Source organism: Vanrija albida, assembly GCF_041260175.1.
Source record: "Vanrija albida strain AlHP1 chromosome Unknown contig_2, whole genome shotgun sequence".
Lineage (NCBI taxonomy): Eukaryota > Fungi > Basidiomycota > Tremellomycetes > Trichosporonales > Trichosporonaceae > Vanrija > Vanrija albida.
The window spans coordinates 487061-503220 of NW_027191421.1; the positions used below are offsets into that span (position 1 = coordinate 487061).

Consider the following 16160-nt stretch of genomic DNA (forward strand, 5'->3'; position numbering starts at 1 on the left):
CTAACCGAGCAGCACAGTCCGACTCGCTCGTATACAAAGGATATCGCACCTCTTCCATCTCATTCTCCAACACCCACAATCACCACAACCATGCGCCCATTGTCCCCCGTTTCCGTCCGCGACGTGAGCACAGCGCCTGAGCAGCAGCAGCAGCAGCAGCACGAGCTGACGCCAACGCCGCCACAGGCCGCCGAGATCCTCGACGACAGGCGCGTCAAGAACATCCGCCCCCTCATCCCGTGCGTAGCGCCGTTGCAACTGTACCTCCAGTAGCTGACCACTCGCAGCCCCCAGATCCTCGTCGAGGAGTGAGTCGTGCCCGCCCTTCCCCGGGCCCCACCTAACACCCCCAGGATCCCCCTCACCCTCCGCGCCGCGCAGACCGTCATCGATGGCCGCAAGCAGATTGAGCACATCATCAAGGGCGACGACGACAGGCTACTCGTCATTGTTGGGTGCGTCGAGCTATCTTGTCCATGTAAGCCAGCTCACACCTCAGCCCCTGCTCGGTCCACAACGTCGACCAGGCGCTCATCTACGCCCGCGAGCTCAAGAAGTACGCCGACACGGTCGACGACGACCTCATGATCGTCATGCGTGTCTACTTTGAGAAGCCCCGCACCACGGTCGGCTGGAAGGGCCTCATCAACGACCCCGACATGAACGGCTCGTACCAGATCAACCGCGGCCTCAAGACGGCCCGCAAGCTGCTGCTCGACATTGCCGAGATGGGCCTGCCCACCGCCGGCGAGTTCCTCGACGTCATCTCGCCCCAGTTCCTGGCCGACCTCTCGTCGTGGGGCGCCATCGGCGCGCGCACCACCGAGTCGCAGGTGCACCGTGAGCTCACGTCGGCCCTCTCCATGTCGGTCGGCTTCAAGAACGGTACCGTGAGTCGAGTCGAGTGGCAGTAGGGGCCCGAGCTGACCCTTGCCCCTTCAGGACGGCTCGATCGACATTGCTGTCGACGCCATCAAGGCCGCTGCCGCCGGCCACACCTTCCTCTCGGTCACCAAGCAGGGCCTCACTGCCATTGTCGAGACCTCGGGCAACCCCTCCACCCACGTCATCCTCCGCGGCTCGACAAAGGGCCCCAACTTCACCGCCGAGCACGTCGGCGCCGCCGCCGACAAGCTCAAGAAGGCCGGCCTCGTCCCCCGCCTCATGGTCGACTGCTCGCACGGCAACTCGTCAAAGCAGCACATCAAGCAGCTCGAGGTCGGCAAGGACGTTGCCGAGCAGCTCGCCGACGGACCCACCGCCCAGCAGCTCCTCGGTGTCATGATCGAGTCCAACATCAACGAGGGAAGGCAGAACATTCCCCCCGAGGGACCCTCGGGCCTTCTCTACGGCGTGTCCATCACCGACGCCTGCATCTCGCTCGAGCAGACCTTCCCTCTCCTCGACGAGCTCGCCGCCGGTGTCCGTGCCCGCCGCGAGAACGTCAAGGCCAGACTCTCGAGGGCTTGAGCGGGGTGGTAGAAGTTGATGTCAAAAGCGGGTTAGTGCCAAGTGCACTCCGCGTTACGGTAGTTTCACGCATATGCATTTGGAATGCTCTTTTGTCTTTTGTTTGTTCAACAGAAAAATGTAACAATGCGGGTGTGTGGGGGTGTGTGGGGTGTGACAGTGTATGTGCCAATGCGAGTGTCTATCTACAGTTGTCGCCGTTACACGGCGCCCAGGACTTCAAGCTCGTCGTCGTCGTCCGTGTTGATGGCCGAGGGGGACGAGGGGTCTTGGGGCTTACCTGAGTCCTCCGCGACAGACTCGTCTTCGTCCATCTCCTCGTCACTGTCCTCCTCCTCCTCTTCTTCCTCCTCCTCGTCGCTGTCCTCGTCCTCGTCATCATCCTCGTCGTCATCCGTCTCAGAGAACACCTCGCCGGGGAAGCCAATGAACTCTGATTGGTCATCAAACGCGGCAGGCGCAGTGGTGCCAGAGGTGGTGGGACGCGCAGCAGCCGGAGCCGCCGCCGCCACAGCCGCCGCCGTCTTCTTCGCCTTCTCAGCTCGGAGAATGTGGCGGAGGCCACAGCGTGCGCCTCGAGAGCACGTTCCCTTGTCATGGAACTCTGGGCACTCCCAGATGTGGAGCTCGGGGCAAGTGCCAGCCTCGCGATCACACCAGCCTTCGCGGGCAAACGCCTCGCATACCGGCGCGTCGTCGGCAACACGGACGTGGGGGAACTTGCACTTGTCCCCCTTGTAGCAGGTTGACGTAGCTTGGAAGCGGGCGCACGAGGGAGCGTTGTGGGCCGACGGCGTGTGAGACAGCGGACAGTTGTCGCCCAGGTCACACTTGTCGTACATGAAAGCCGGACAGATTGCAATGCGACCAGGTGTGTGCTTGTAAGGACAGGTCAAAGCCCGTTCACAGCGGCCTGTAAGTGAGTAGAGTGTTAGTGTCTATTCCTGTGCAGCGAGACGCCATTGTCGATCGAGAGAGGGTTGGGCCTCTCCTTGCCGGCCGCCGGCACGCACCCGTCTTGGTCCAGTACCGACAGGGCTTCTTAGCCTGCTCGGCACGCCGCGCCGCGAGTCTGTGTGGTTAGTATGGTTTCCAAGGCGCAACGCACGTCGACCTTGACACGAGGTCTCCGCGCTTCGTACGACGGTACTGCTCGCCGCCGTACTTGAGAGACTGGCGAGTTGGCGTGGAAGTCGCATTCTTCTTAGGTTCGAGTTCTGAGTGGTGAGCGCTGCACGGGCGGTGCCCGATAGCACGTACCTTGGAGGCGGACAAGCTTCTGGCCGTCCTCGGCAAACTCGAAGATGACACCGTCAATCACCACGCGCTTGCCCTGTGTGCCGCCAGGCGACGAGTCTGTCGATGACTGGAGCACCTGGATGTGCGCAGGGACCTTGGGCGGGCGAGGTGGCCGTGGTCTTGATGACAGCTTATTGCTGAGCCTGTTAGCTGAGTGGCGCATGACAGCTCACCTCTTATCCACAGTCATCAGACTCATGTTTCCCCCCTTGCTCGTCTTCTTGACCCATCTGTTGGATTCGCCCGCAGGCTTAGCCTCGGAATCGGTCTGAGGCGGTGTGACCTCGCCCTCCTCTCTCTCGCTTGGCCCGGGCGCGGACTTGGTCCGATCAACTGGGGTGCTCGATCCAGACGCGTTCGAGGTTCTCAGGTCAAGCGAGTAGGAGCCTCCACGACCGCGGCCACGTCCACGTCCACGGGGTGCTCCGCGATACGAGCTTCCTCCACGAGGAGGGTAGCCGCGGTACGGGTGGTAGCTTGACTGGTGGTGACTGGTCGAGGAGGAAGACGAGCCATGACGAGAGATAGCGCCTGGCATTGGTCAGCTCGGAGTCTCATAGAGGCTTGCACGAACCTGATAGCTTTGCGATCTCTTGCTGGAGTAGCAGCTTTTGTCTCTCTGCTGCTGACATTGGCGGCATGTTGCTCGAATGTAGTCAAGAATGAAGAAGAGGAATGACAATATGACAAACAGTTGATTGATGCACGGATGCTTGCCACCAGATGGATGTCGGACAAGGGTTGACCGACGGTATCGGTTTATTCGAGCGCCGCCATTAACTGTCGAGTGGCAAAGTGGCATTCGTGCTCCAGTTGCGCACGGACCGCCCAAAAGTCGCGCGCCGCGTGCTGCGCGCGACAGTGGCCACCCACCAGGAAATGATGCGCGTCGCGTGTGCGCGTGTGGGAGGGCGCAGCATGCATGCACCCACCGGACTGACTCAACCGAGTCTTCCCTCAACACCCCGCGTTGCCTCTTGCCACCCATCCTGTTACTCCTCTCTTCTCCTTCTTTTCATTGCTCATCACTTCACTCAACGTCTCGCCACTCGCCATGTTCTTCCCAGAGGACTTCATCCTCACCAAAAAGGGAGGCTCAAGGTATGTCACCTGGCGTGTTACACCTCAACCATCACTGACACACACAGCCTGGGCATCATATGGTGTGTTCGCCCCCTCTCGCCCCAGCCATTGTCCTTACCGGCGCCGCCATCACTGACACACCCAGGCTCATGGGCACCCTTGGTCCGCACGACAAGAAGCTCGGCCGCAACTCCAAGGCCATCACCAACGTCAAGATTTCCCGAGTGTGCGACGACATTGCCGAGCCGGCCGAGCCCATGTCGCTCCGTCTGAGCAGCCATCTGCTTGTCGGCGTGACTCGGTGAGCTCTGGGGGAAGGTGACGCGGCATGACCGCTTACACAACGAACACAGCGTCTATGGCCGCAACTATGGTATCTTTGCTGCGGTAGGGAAGACACGTTTGCCATGGCACTGACACCACTCAGGAGGTGCAAAACTTCCACACGCTCCTCCGCCGATCCGAGGTGTCATTTGGTTCTGGCAAGGGCGCAGACAACGGTGGCATTGACCTTCCCGGCGGAGGCATCAGCCGGTGGGTTAGAGGTCGCCTATCATAGCTAATACCCCCAGGATCGACCAGATCACCTTCGCCCCCTTCAATCCCGACATTGACGTGATTACAAACCTCGACTTTGAGTTCATCGTGCGTGACACTGCCACCGACGGAGCTGATGCCCCAGAACTGGAACGACCCAAACTTTGGTCGAGCGGCCAACAGCCGTAAGCGCCGCGCCAGCTCCAAGTTATCTTCTCTCCCCACCCAGCAGACGCAGGAGGAGAGTGACGACGAGGACGACTTGGAAGATGCCGACGACCACACTGGCCGTATGAGGCGCAAGCGCAAGCGCACTGGTGAGAACAGGACGCCGGACTCTCACTAACGTTCAAGGAACCCCGCTCTTCAGCAACTCCCAGGAGCCCCATGGCCGCGGTTACCTTCACGACCAGGACGAGGGTGATCTCGGTCCGGTTCTCATGGAGGAGCTCGACAAACCAGACTTCGAGCCACTCGACCTCGGCTTAGACGGCGATCTCATCATGCCGCCAAGCGATGACTTCAGTGCTGGTGGCAACATGTTTGACGGCCCGGGGGACTTTGGTACCCTGGACATGGACTTTGCCCAGTGAGCCAACGAGTTCAGAGTGTGGAGCTGACAAGAAGTGGTGACAACCAGACCCCCGTGTCTCCACTGAAGAGCGCCATGAAGAAGAGGAAGACCGAGGAGGCGGGAAGCGAGGCTCCATCGGAAGTTGAAGAGAGCCTCGAGTCCAACCCAAAGGTCAAGAAGCCTCGCAAGAAGAAGACCAAGCGTGTCACGTTTGACGAGGTGGGTGCTTCACTAGCGGTGTCACTGACCACCAAGGATATCGAGTTCAACCTCAACCAGGCCAACTTTGGCGGGTACGCTGAGGAGATGGCGAGGCAGCAAGTTGCCCTTGATACCAAGAAGCGCGACAAGGAACTCGACGTCAAGTCTAAGGCTATGGTGGAGGGCGGTGGGCTCTGGATCGCCTGTTAGAATCCCCTTTAAAAACGCGACGCTAACCACTCCAGACCTTGACGAGGACATGGCGGCCTGGGTGGCAACGATGGCCAAACCACTAAAGTTCGGTTGGGAGATCGACGCGGAGAACCCTATCAGCCGCAACACGACACCTGAGAAGACCCCAAGCCAGGATGAGCGCGGTCAGCAGGGCAACATGGACGTTTTCGGCGAAATGAACTTCATCGGTGACGGGTTCGAAGTCCCTACCCAGGAGTTTGTGAGTTGAAGAGGAAATGACTCGCTAACCGCAGAACGACCTCCAGATGCCTGGCTCCGAGGACTTCTTCAACCGCCGCACTCCCTGCGAGGTGCCGGATGAAGTTGGTCGTCGCTTCTCGCAGCACAGCCAGCAGATGCCGGTAAGCACTGGGCACTGGTCATCCCCTGGTGACTGAACTGACACGCTCAGTGGGACGTCCCTTCGAGCGATTTTAGTGGCCCCGACTACCCCGACGGCCTTCGCTCCAGCCTCACGCCGATGACTCCCCGAATCAGTGTCATGACCCCTCTGGAGAAGCGGTTAGCTACATTTGGTGCACCGAGCTAACACGATCAGCATTCGCTCCGGAAACACGAAGCGTTCGATCAGCGGCTCGGTCAACCGCCCTCGCCCGCGCTCCCGCTCGGGCTCCCTCCTCAGCCACATGGGAGACGACGAGGACCTGATGCTCATCAACGACAACGACGGCGATGACCGCGAGCGTGGGTTGAAGGATGTGGCTCCTGATTAACCTGCCAGTGCCCGACCACAATGTCAGCGCGTCGCAGCAGTACGACGAGAACGACCGCAACCCGTTCAGCCCCGTCATGCTGGCCACGCTCGAGACGCAGTGCCGTTCCTTCTTCACGTTTGTCGAGACCGAGATGATCCGCAAGGAGGCCGACGAGCTCGAGTTTGACGACCTCGTGGACCGCGGGGCGACCAAGCGCGTGGCGGCGGCGGCGTTTTACAACTGCCTCAGTGAGTGCCACAGGGGACTAGGGCTGACACTCAGCCCTCGCGACCAAGGCCATTCTGTCTGTGCACCAGCCGGAACGCCCTGTCGCCGACGACAGCGACGACGAGTCGCAGCCGGCGGCGCAGGCGATCACCATTCGCATCGCGCCCCGCCCTGTGGCGGCGTGAGGTGCATGCAAGGTGCATCACCGCAGGCGTTGGGCCCGAGCCACACAGAAATACTGCACCATGCACATTGTGGACAAGTACAGTTGTAACATGCATCACATTCAACAGCTCCGACTAGACGTGCCCACCACCATTCACGCCGCGCCGCCGTTTACGTCGCCACCGAGGCTACTGTCCTGCTCGCAGTCCGGCGACGGGGGAGGGGCCGTGGGGAAGTGGTCGCCAAACGAGAACGGCGGGGCGGAGGGGGCGGCGGACGGCTCGTCGCACGCAGCGCCAACAACGCGATCGAGGATGGCCGCGGCGCGGGCTCCGCCAATGGCTGTAACGCGCGCAGTGACGAAGATGAGCGCACCGACGAGCTGCGGGCTGAGCGCGGGGTCGGCGTCGCGCTGCGCCACGACAAGGTCGATAAGCCCCTCCAAGGTGGCATTCGCGCCGGGGTGGTGGGCGTCGAGCGCGGCGCGGACTGTCATGCGGGGCTCGGGCTCGGGCGCAGGCGCGGGCATGAGGGCCGGCGCGGGCGGGGCGGCGGCGAGGGTGGGGGCGGCGGCGAGGGTGGGGGCGGGAGCGGTGGCAATGGCCGGGGCCGGGGCGGGCGCCGCGGCGAGCAGCGCGTGGCCTGCCGCCGTGGCCGAGTGCACGACCGCTGCGCGTTAGCCTGCTCACCGCTCGGCTTACAGTTTATGATTAGGACCAGGCCGCCCATCGTCGTGAGGTGAGCAAGAGAGACGTTGCAACACCAACATTGGGCGGCGGAGGCAGCTGTCTCAGTTGGCAGCGACGTCAGTCTGTCTCAGCCCGTCGCCTGTCTCACGCCTAACCGTCTGGTACAACAGCCAGTGGCTTGCATGCGGGGCCTGCCCGGTGGTATGGTACAGGTTTCCTAGGGTGGGGATGAGGGGGATGCAGTGCAGTTGTGGGGGGAGCAGTAGTATGAGGTTGTGGTAATTCCTAAAGACCAAGAGACCGAGGGCGCCGCGCCTACAACGCGCGGGGCTCGCCGTAAATGTCGCCGTACGCCGGGGGGAGGTGGAGCTCGTCGTCGTCGTCGTTGTCGGGCACGGCGTCCTGGAACGCGACGCCGGCGTCGGCGTGGCGCACGATCGTCATCCCGCGCGAGAGGGACGCGCCCGTCGGTGGTGACTGGGGCTCGGCGCCAGCGCCAGTGCCAGCGGCGTACGGCAGCGCCGAGGGGCGGTCGAGCTGGTTCGCGTTGACGGCCGCCACGGGCATGGGGCGCACAAAGCTCTGCACGAGCGGGCGCACGGCCGACGCGCCGGTGTACGCTGCGGGCGATGACGCGGCGGATACGAGGCCCGAGCGCGGCGTGTGCGCGCGTGGCGTGTACGGCGCGGTGTACTCTGCACTCGGGTTGGCCTGCCAGTACGCTGCGCTCGATGACGACGGCGCGGGCGACAGCGCAGAGCCGGGCTCGGACCACTGCCCGCCCTTTGCGTCGACGATTAACCGCGGCGGCTGGCGGCGGGCTCCAGGGAAGTGGGAGGTGGCAGCCGACAATGGCGTCTGCACCGTGCCCGACGACAGAGTAGACATGTACGTGCCCGTGCCCGTCTGCTGGCCGCCGAATGTCCCCTCGCTGGCAGGGTACCCGCCAAACGTCGAGCCGCCCGAAGTCAGCGGGTAGCCGTTGAACGTGCCGCCCTCGTAGCCCGCCGTGCTGCCGTGGACCGAGTTGACGAACGGCGCCGGCGCAGATCGCACCGGCACGCCCGGCGCGGGCCGGAGCGCGCCGCCGCCCATGGGGGGCAGGAAGGCGGGGTGGCCCGCCGAGCCGCCAAACGTGCCGTGCTCGTGCGGGTTCCACGTCGAGCCCGGGTCCTGGTCGAGCGAGTACTCTGAATTCGGGCGCGAGCCGACCGTGCTCATCGTGCGCGCGCCTGCCGTGCTGCCCGCCACGGCCCAGACGTCCATGTCCGAGTTGTCGGTCCACGCCGTGCTGGCGCGGTCCGTGCTATCGCGGCGGTAGAGCGCCTGGGGCGGGACGAGCGCGTGCGCGCTTCTCGCCGCCGCGCCGGAGCGCACGACCGAGTCGCGCGCCTCGTGGCTCGTGAGTGCGTGTCTTGGAATCGTGCTGGTCGGGAGCGGGGCACGGCTGACGGCGGGGTCATCCGAGCGCGTGTAGCCCGCGCGCGAGCGGCGTCGCCACTCGATGCCCATGCCGAACGTGTCGTCGTCGTCTCGGCGGCGGCGGCGCTGGCGCGACAGCAGCCAGCAACACCCTCCCACGGAGGCGATCAGCACGACGCCGGCGACGACGATGCCGACGAGGACCGGCGTCGAGAACGGCAGCCCGTTGGCGCGGCCCGGCCCCTGCGGGGCGGGGTACGACGAGAGGGTGACGGACGTGTTCCAGTCGCCTGTCGAGTTGGACGGGGCGTCGTAGGAGGAGGAGGAGGAAGAGGAAGAGGTAAAGGTCGACGAGTTGTTGCCCGGCACCGGCGTGGCCGGGGTGTACGTCAGTGCCGGGGGCGTCGTGGGCAGGACGGACGACGCCGTGCCGACCGGCGGGATGGTCGTGGTGCGCGGCGCCGCGCTGCTGTAGGTCGAGGCCGAGCTCGACGGCCGCGGGGTGCTGGGCGGCGGCGCGCCGACCGTGGCTGCCGCCCCGCCGCCGACAATGATGCCGCCCTGGTTGTCGGCCATTTGTGGGGTGGGGTGGGTGCCGAATGCGACTGGTGGGAGGGGGTGCTGCTGCTGTTGTTGTTGTTGTGGAGGAGGTGGAACGAGTGTCAAGCCATGAATGAGAGTGAGTGAGTGTTGGTGTCGACCTCGTCGATGTTGGCGGCGACTGAATCGTCCTTGTTGTCCGCAAAACGGCGTCGACCCGACTCACCCAGCCAACGGGTAACGGTATTCAGGGAAAAGAACCATACTCAGGGTAACGCAACACACCCAAATACCCAACGCTCGGACCTCGTGCCAGAATTGGACCCTGAATTGGTCTTTCCCTGACTCGAGCGCGCCGCAGCAAACCGGGGTCCGTCGTCGTCGTCTTTGCGCGTCGCGGGTCGCGACTGCTCTCGACTGTCGCCTCGATGCATCAATCTCTCTACAAATCCAGTACCTTATGCACAACCTTGATCCCCCACCTCCCCGCCTTCCATGCAGATGAAAGTGCTACTCCTCTACGAAAGTGTAGGCCTGGGGGCAAGCGTCAGCTGGCTGCACACTAAAATTCAAGTCCCCTCAGAGCCCTCAGAGCCCTCAGAGCCCTCTTGGCCTCCCTCTGTCCGCAGCCGCCACCACCCTCCTTTTGCACGGCCAGCCTCGTCCCGCGGCCTCTGTTCCGGCTCCCGCACCTAGTCTGCCGTTGTGCACACCTGCACACCCCGTCACCGCCCTGCCCCATGGGTCATGCTTCTGGGGCTTCCACTTTGGACGAGATCCGCTACACAAACACAAGTAGCTAGCCTACTCACCAAATGTTGTCCTTTTGGAACCCTTGGGCAATCGTCTTCAATTCGTCGACTTCGACCCGCGGCCGCGCAGGCTTGTAGCCCAAGACGCGTCGCGCTTTCGACCCATCGAGGTGGATTGCCATTTCTGAACGCGTCGTGTTAGCCATCAGATCGGCGGCATGTGAGAAGACGCGCTCACTTCGGAATGCGTGCGCGTCCAGGAACGGCGAGATGGGCGTAGACTCGATAGGCGGGTTCGACTTTGCCAGCATCTGAGACCATGCCTCGACGTGCTGTGGCGTGAGCTGGTGTGTATGCCTCGCGTCGCCTCGCCCTCCTACTCACCTTTTCGTTTACATCCTCGACCATCTCATTAAAGTCGGTCTTACATGTCAGCTCGACACCCCTGCAACTGACCCTGCCGCCACGCCCATGCACCTTGGCAAATTGCTGAACGAGGGTCGCTACTGTCGAGCTCAGGAACCCAAAGTTGACACCCCAGACGGCGGCGACTGCCTTGGCGAGGCTACCCTGTGTGGAATCCTCGTCATCCGTGACGTTGAACAGTGGCGCGACGACCTCCTCGCCCTCGGGGACCACCGTCTTGACCGTCTTCCACGTGTCAGTGAAGGACGAGGTGCGCTTGTGCGAGTTGAGCGAGAATGTCAACGTGGAGGGGGGGTTGAACGGGAAGGGGAGGGGGACGCCGGCCTCCTTGAGGGCCTGGGCCCGGGGCGTGGCAGCGAGCCACAGCCCGGTGAGGTAGAGCGCCTGGGCAATGTCGACGGCGTGGACCGTGTTGATCCGGAGGTCGGAGCTGGGTGTGGCGTGAGCGGGGGAAGGCATGGGTGCGTATGAGACGAGACGGCGCTGTCGTCGTCTACCCAACGCGTGCTTGTGCAGCAGGCAGGCTGGGCAGGTGCGCATGAGGTGGCGTCGTGCCGAGGATCGCCGAGGGTGCGAGGTCACACCGCGCCGCCCGCCTCGCACGCCACGAACCGAGCCCACACTCACTTGTACAGGAACTTCATCTCCTCGCCGCTGGCAGGTCAGCCGACTCGCACCATTCCGGCTCGCTCGCGCGCTCGCGGCTCGCGCGCCACTCACAGATACGAGTACACGTGCCCGACCACCAGCCTGGGCACCACCTCGGTGTCCCACGCCCCAGGCCCGTACCACGCCGCCGAGCGCACCACCCCAAAGTTGAGGTCTGGGATCTGGGCGATGCCGCGCAGCGTCTCGTGCCACCAGCGGCCGCGGACGCCGTCGGGCTTGAGCTTGTCGCCCTCTGCGTGCCCGGCGCCGGCGAGCGACTTCATGTCGTAGAACGGCTGCTGGAGGCGGACGTACGCGCTGGGGCGGTGCTCGGGGGCGAGGCGCGCCGCGCTGGTCGCGAGGCTCAGCGCGAGCTGGTACGTGTTTGTGATGAAGAGCTGGGGCGAGTCAGCAAGTCGCCACGGGTTTGGCCGGCTGCTCCTGCTCGTGCTCGTGCGCGACGCCCGCGCCGCGCCCAAAGGACGCAAGTGGGACGGTTCCGGCAAGCCCCGCCCCGAGCTGCGCGCCACTCACCAGCTCGGGCTTATCGAACCCCATCTCGCCGGTGAGGTCGAACACGAGGTCAAAGTGGGTGCCGCGCTCGGCCGGCGGCGTGAACAGGTCGGCATGGCGCTCAACGTTGCCGAGGTTGACCTGGCGGTACTCTAGGCGCGCGGCGTCGTCGCGCAGCAGCTCGAGGAACGCCTTGTCAATGTACCTGGTCGTCAGCCGTAGTCTGCGTGCGCACGGGCGGACGCACGTCGTCGGTGGGCTGACGGAGAACCGGTCGGCTGGGGTTAGCGGTTGGCGGGGAGGTGCAACGCACCGAGGCGGACGAACTGGGTGCGTCAGCTGCATGCGAGCGTATGTCGGCGTGGCCGCCAACTCACCTGGGCCCGCGGCTCGTCCCCCTGCAGGAGGTAGGTCGCGAGCGCGCGCGCGACCGTCGTCGTGCCGCCTGGGGTGTGAGCGGCGTGCGTTGGCGAGTCGGCGGCGGGGAGCAAGACAGCGGAGGCACGAGCCGCCCGGTAGCCGCCAGCCGCGCGCCAGACCACGCACCGAGGATGAGCACGACGCTCTGCTTGTCTGGGCTGGGCGGTGCCATTTGGTCAGTCAGTTAGAGTGGAAAGTGATGATGCATTGTCGACGCGACGATGAATGCATCGAGCGTTGCGTTGCGGGCGGACGGGCGGACGGGCGGACTGTGCGTGCGTCATGACAGCATGGTTGGAGACTGACTAGGGGCCAGGTGGGCGGGACTCTGCACAACGACGCCGAATGCGCCGCCGCCGACGCCGCGTCTATTGACTGTCTCAGGCTGTCACGCCGCCGGCGCAGCACGAATCACGCCTTGAATGCGGCGAGAGTGGCCAGAGTGCATACAGCGGCAGCAGCATCAGCAAGCAGCAGCAGCAGCCTCAACACCCGGCCCCCGCACACTGCGTTTCACGCGCACGCACGTCTCCTCGCCGCCGTTTCACCGCCCAACGGCCACGGCCACCGCTCCGTCATCAACACGACTCGCCACGGACAATCTCTGCCTCAAACTACCGCTGCCGCACGCCAGACAACGTCTCCATGGCGACGCGCGCGCGCTGACGCTGTCGGAGCCTCGTACCCCTCCCATCTGACTCCCTCTCCCACCCCCACGCCGTTTCCATCTTAATGCATCCCGCGCTCAGTATACTCTCTAATGCGCTTAGTGGGCACCGTTCTGTCGTGTGTCAGTTGGAGTCCGTGGCGTGCGGCTGGCAACTCACCTTGTGGTGCTTGAGGTGCACTGTGAGTGAGGAAAAGCAATCGCGAGTGAGGCCGGGTCGTGGCAACGTCGGACAGGTCGGAGGGAGCAAAAGTCAGCGATGCCACGCAAACAACAACAATCCAACGCATCGACGCACTCTGGTAGTCGATGGTGTAGCCGATAAGGAAGAGAGCGGCAATGGTAGCGACAATGGGCTTGCTGTGGGGTGTTAGCAGGCGAAGTGGCCGGGAGTCGAGGTGCGGCAATGACGCAGATGGCGGGCTGGACTGGACGCGGCGCGGCAGGCGATAGGACAGCACAGCGACGAGGCTCACGACGGGGAGCATGCCTGCCCACGCCGCAGCCTCTCATGCTCCGCGCTGCCTGGCCTCCGTCCAGCCCAGTCCCGTCCCATCGCGACACCACACCCGTCCTTGACACCAACCCCGAAGCGTTCTTGCCCTCAAAGTAGCGGCCACGGATGCCGCCCGAGACCTCGGTAGCGGGGCCCTTGGGGAGCTTGGAGTAGAAGTCGATGACGGCCTGGGTGCGGGCCGAGGTGGTGCCCGACGACTGCGAGGTGGTTAGTATTGATATGGCCAACATGTGCCGTCGGGACGGCTCGGAGCAACGCGGGCGCGCGACTCGACACGCACGACGGCGCCAGGGGTGGCGATCTTGGGGGGGATGAGGCCCGTGAGGGAGCGGCGGGCGGCGGAGGCGAACATCGTTTTGGGAGGTGAGTGGGGGATGGGGTTGGATGGTGTTGGAGGTGTCGACGACGTTGAGCGGGGCAGCGAGCGAGCGAGCGCGAGTGGTCGGCCGGGCACAGGCGGGCGAGGAAGGGTGTCTGTCGTCCTGGGTGACTTCTCGTCCCCAGCCAGGCTGGCAGACTTGCATTCTCCGGGAAATCCCGCCACGTGGCCAGAGTGGCACTGGCGCGACTCGCGTAGGGTGAAGCCGGTCCGAGGTTGCCCGTGGCCGTGTTGCCGCCGTGCCTGGCTCCTGGGCTCGTCACTTCCCCGCCAACTTGATTCGTGGGGAGAGCGAGCAACCAGTAAATCACAACTTTCGGATAAGAAACGACTCGGGCCAAAGAAAAAAGGCAGCAGCGACGAGCATCAGCGTCCATCTACCCTCCTCCTAGACTCTTAGACTACACCCCCAAAAGCAGCACAAGCAGCAGCAACATGTCCCCCCCTGGCGACTTCAAGCGCGAGAGCGGCACCGCTCGCATCCTGGGCTCCGGCACTTCGGGTAGGTTTGGCGCGCCGTCGAAAATCAGTGGTGGCTCCGAGTGATGAGCGGAGTCGGTGGTGTGATGGCGGCGCGTCAGCCATCGTCCCCGAGCCACTCTGCCATCGCCGCCACCCCTGGCACGACCTCCCCCACACCGCCGTACCCATGCTAACCGCGCCCTAGGCATCGCCGAGCTCCTCGTCTTCCACCCGGTCGACACGATCGCCAAGCGTCTCATGTCGAACCGCTCGCACGTTTCCATCGGCAACCTCAACCAGATCATCTTCAAGAATGCCGCCCAGGCCCCCGTGCTCACAAAGTTCATGTCGCTGTTCCCCGGCCTCGGCTACGCCGCCGGCTACAAGGTCGCCCAGCGCGTCTACAAGTTTGGCGGACAGCCATACTTCCGCGACGTGATCGACAAGACGAGCGGCTCGTGGTTCCGCGAGACCTTTGGCAAGAAGAACGGCCAGCTGCTCATGCAGGCGTCGGCTGGATCGTGAGTGTGGTGTGGGTGGGCCACCGGGAATGTTGGGGAGCGGGGCAGGGGGCTGGGGCGAGCCGACGCCGTGAGGTGAAGGCAAGCTCCAGGGCGGCGGGCGGGCGTCGCCCCGCTCATGGTGGCACGGAAGCGCGAGCTTGCAAAGCTCCGGCTCGCAGACCAGCCGGAGCTTCAGCGTCAGCAGTGCGAGTCGTGCTTGCTTCGGGCAGTCGACTCGCGCAATATGGCGCCAGCTCCGGAGCTGCTGTCGCGCCCGGCATCCGTCGCAGGTGCGCTCGCGAGTGCGTTGCTGGTGCTGCGGTGATGCCGATACGACTGGTGTCGGCGCAGTGCCTGCCGACGTCGTCGCCCGCACCCCCGCACCCACCTCGTTCTCAAAATTCTTCTCCCTCCCGATACGCCCAGATCTCGCACCCCGCCCGGACATCGGCTAACGCACGGACAGGCTCACCGGCATCGGAGAGGTCGTGCTCCTCCCCCTCGACGTCCTCAAGATCAAGATGCAGACCAACCCCGACGCGCTCAAGGGCCGTGGCCTCTTCAAGCTCATCACCGAGGAGGGTATCTCTTCGCTCTACCGCGGCTGGGGATGGACCATGGCTCGTAACGCTCCCGGATCGTTTGCTGTGAGTTGGACAGAGACAAGTGGGTTGCAGAGAACTGACGGCCCAGCTCTTCGGTGGTTCGGCCGCCGCCAAGCAGTGGCTCTTCCAGATTGAGGACCTGTCCAAGTCGACCTGGACCCAGAGTGAGTGGCGTCGCCGAGCCGGGCGTCTGTGCCAATCTAACCCACCAGACTTTGTCGCTTCGATTGCCGGCGCCGTTGCCTCGATCACGGTCGCTGCTCCCCTCGACGTTGTCAAGACGCGTATCCAGAACGCCAACTTCAACGCCAACCTGTCGGGCGCCGCCATCATCCGGGACATGGTCCGCACGGAGGGTCTCGGATCGTTCTTCAAGGGTCTTACCCCGAAGGTGAGTCGATGCCGATGCCGAGTGCAACGGCACGTCGGTCATGACTCGGTGGGATGCGACTCCCATCTCGGTCTGAGGCCCCATCTCGGTCTGATGACCGGAGTGACGCATCGCGGCCGGTTTATCCGTATCTATTGTTTGCTGACGCGCGCAGATCCTCGTCGTCGGCCCCAAGCTCGTCTTCTCGTACACGCTGGCGCAGAGCTTGATCCCCTTCTTTGGCAAGTACGTCTAAGCTAAGGTCGAGTCTGTCTAGAGGAGGCAGCCTGGAGACTGCCTCGTATTCTTCCGGTACTGTTGCAATACCCACCCCTCTCACTCTGCCTAGTGGCAGTTGCTCTCTGCTGCTATGCACATGTACACCTAGAGCCTGAGCCTGGCACCTGGCACCTGGCACCACTCGATGCATTGATAAGTATGATGTCGTGGGGGTGGTGTGGTGTGGGTGGACGGGGGCCCGGTTGAGAGTGCCAAGGTGTGCCAGGGTCGGGATGTGCATGTCTCGTAGATAACCACAATGACAGCAGTAGGCAGCATGGCCTGTCGCAGCCGCTGCAAATCCGAAAGGTCCGTCGTGGAGCGTGGCCGAGAGAGCGAGGGCCGTTGCTGGAAGTTGAGCGGGTCGTCGCGGGTGAGCCACTCCGCCGTCTCTCGGCTAGGCGCGCGTCTCAAAGAGCCGGGCGGGACATGACTGGGTCGGCATTCGTCAACTCCGGATC

At 63.9% G+C, this 16160-nt stretch overlaps 9 protein-coding genes across 9 annotated transcripts; 4 read left to right on the plus strand and 5 right to left on the minus strand.

Annotated features, from left to right (window-relative positions):
* Nucleotides 1-90: 90 nt before the first annotated feature.
* Q8F55_001824 (uncharacterized protein) lies at nt 91-1470 on the plus strand (the record flags this gene model as incomplete). The annotated part of the gene is made up of 6 exons (XM_069350439.1): nt 91-123; nt 187-239; nt 288-308; nt 354-455; nt 500-890; nt 943-1470. 6 exons carry the CDS (start codon nt 91-93, stop codon nt 1468-1470), a joined length of 1128 nt encoding a protein of 375 aa, XP_069210825.1.
* Nucleotides 1471-1670: 200 nt separating this feature from the next.
* On the minus strand, nt 1671-3410 carry Q8F55_001825 (uncharacterized protein; the record flags this gene model as incomplete). The annotated part of the gene is made up of 6 exons (XM_069350440.1): nt 1671-2383; nt 2484-2542; nt 2579-2687; nt 2731-2906; nt 2943-3300; nt 3344-3410. 6 exons carry the CDS (start codon nt 3408-3410, stop codon nt 1671-1673), a joined length of 1482 nt encoding a protein of 493 aa, XP_069210826.1.
* A 413-nt stretch (nt 3411-3823) lies between these two features.
* rec8_1 (R8 protein) lies at nt 3824-4982 on the plus strand (the record flags this gene model as incomplete). Its single annotated transcript, XM_069350441.1, has 8 exons — nt 3824-3870; nt 3918-3932; nt 3998-4153; nt 4206-4239; nt 4280-4386; nt 4425-4497; nt 4535-4706; nt 4744-4982. 8 exons carry the CDS (start codon nt 3824-3826, stop codon nt 4980-4982), a joined length of 843 nt encoding a protein of 280 aa, XP_069210827.1.
* A 74-nt stretch (nt 4983-5056) lies between these two features.
* Nucleotides 5057-6527, plus strand: rec8_2 (R8 protein; the record flags this gene model as incomplete). Its single annotated transcript, XM_069350442.1, has 8 exons — nt 5057-5182; nt 5219-5351; nt 5410-5618; nt 5665-5760; nt 5811-5920; nt 5958-6103; nt 6141-6362; nt 6397-6527. The coding sequence occupies 8 exons, from the start codon at nt 5057-5059 to the stop codon at nt 6525-6527; spliced, it is 1173 nt and encodes a 390-aa protein (XP_069210828.1).
* Nucleotides 6528-6661: 134 nt separating this feature from the next.
* Nucleotides 6662-7036, minus strand: Q8F55_001828 (uncharacterized protein; the record flags this gene model as incomplete). Its single annotated transcript, XM_069350443.1, has 1 exon — nt 6662-7036. One exon carries the CDS (start codon nt 7034-7036, stop codon nt 6662-6664), a length of 375 nt encoding a protein of 124 aa, XP_069210829.1.
* A 475-nt stretch (nt 7037-7511) lies between these two features.
* Nucleotides 7512-9194, minus strand: Q8F55_001829 (uncharacterized protein; the record flags this gene model as incomplete). Its single annotated transcript, XM_069350444.1, has 1 exon — nt 7512-9194. The coding sequence occupies one exon, from the start codon at nt 9192-9194 to the stop codon at nt 7512-7514; it is 1683 nt and encodes a 560-aa protein (XP_069210830.1).
* Nucleotides 9195-9676: 482 nt separating this feature from the next.
* Q8F55_001830 (uncharacterized protein) lies at nt 9677-12089 on the minus strand (the record flags this gene model as incomplete). The annotated part of the gene is made up of 12 exons (XM_069350445.1): nt 9677-9692; nt 9971-10094; nt 10149-10242; nt 10295-10333; nt 10388-10766; nt 10964-10990; nt 11057-11382; nt 11519-11702; nt 11745-11775; nt 11811-11823; nt 11875-11942; nt 12044-12089. The coding sequence occupies 12 exons, from the start codon at nt 12087-12089 to the stop codon at nt 9677-9679; spliced, it is 1347 nt and encodes a 448-aa protein (XP_069210831.1).
* A 594-nt stretch (nt 12090-12683) lies between these two features.
* On the minus strand, nt 12684-13453 carry ATP17 (ATP synthase f chain, mitochondrial precursor; the record flags this gene model as incomplete). Its single annotated transcript, XM_069350446.1, has 5 exons — nt 12684-12698; nt 12745-12764; nt 12883-12944; nt 13171-13298; nt 13382-13453. 5 exons carry the CDS (start codon nt 13451-13453, stop codon nt 12684-12686), a joined length of 297 nt encoding a protein of 98 aa, XP_069210832.1.
* A 462-nt stretch (nt 13454-13915) lies between these two features.
* Nucleotides 13916-15676, plus strand: YHM1 (high copy suppressor of abf2; the record flags this gene model as incomplete). Its single annotated transcript, XM_069350447.1, has 6 exons — nt 13916-13982; nt 14148-14463; nt 14912-15092; nt 15139-15214; nt 15263-15441; nt 15596-15676. The coding sequence occupies 6 exons, from the start codon at nt 13916-13918 to the stop codon at nt 15674-15676; spliced, it is 900 nt and encodes a 299-aa protein (XP_069210833.1).
* Nucleotides 15677-16160: the final 484 nt, after the last annotated feature.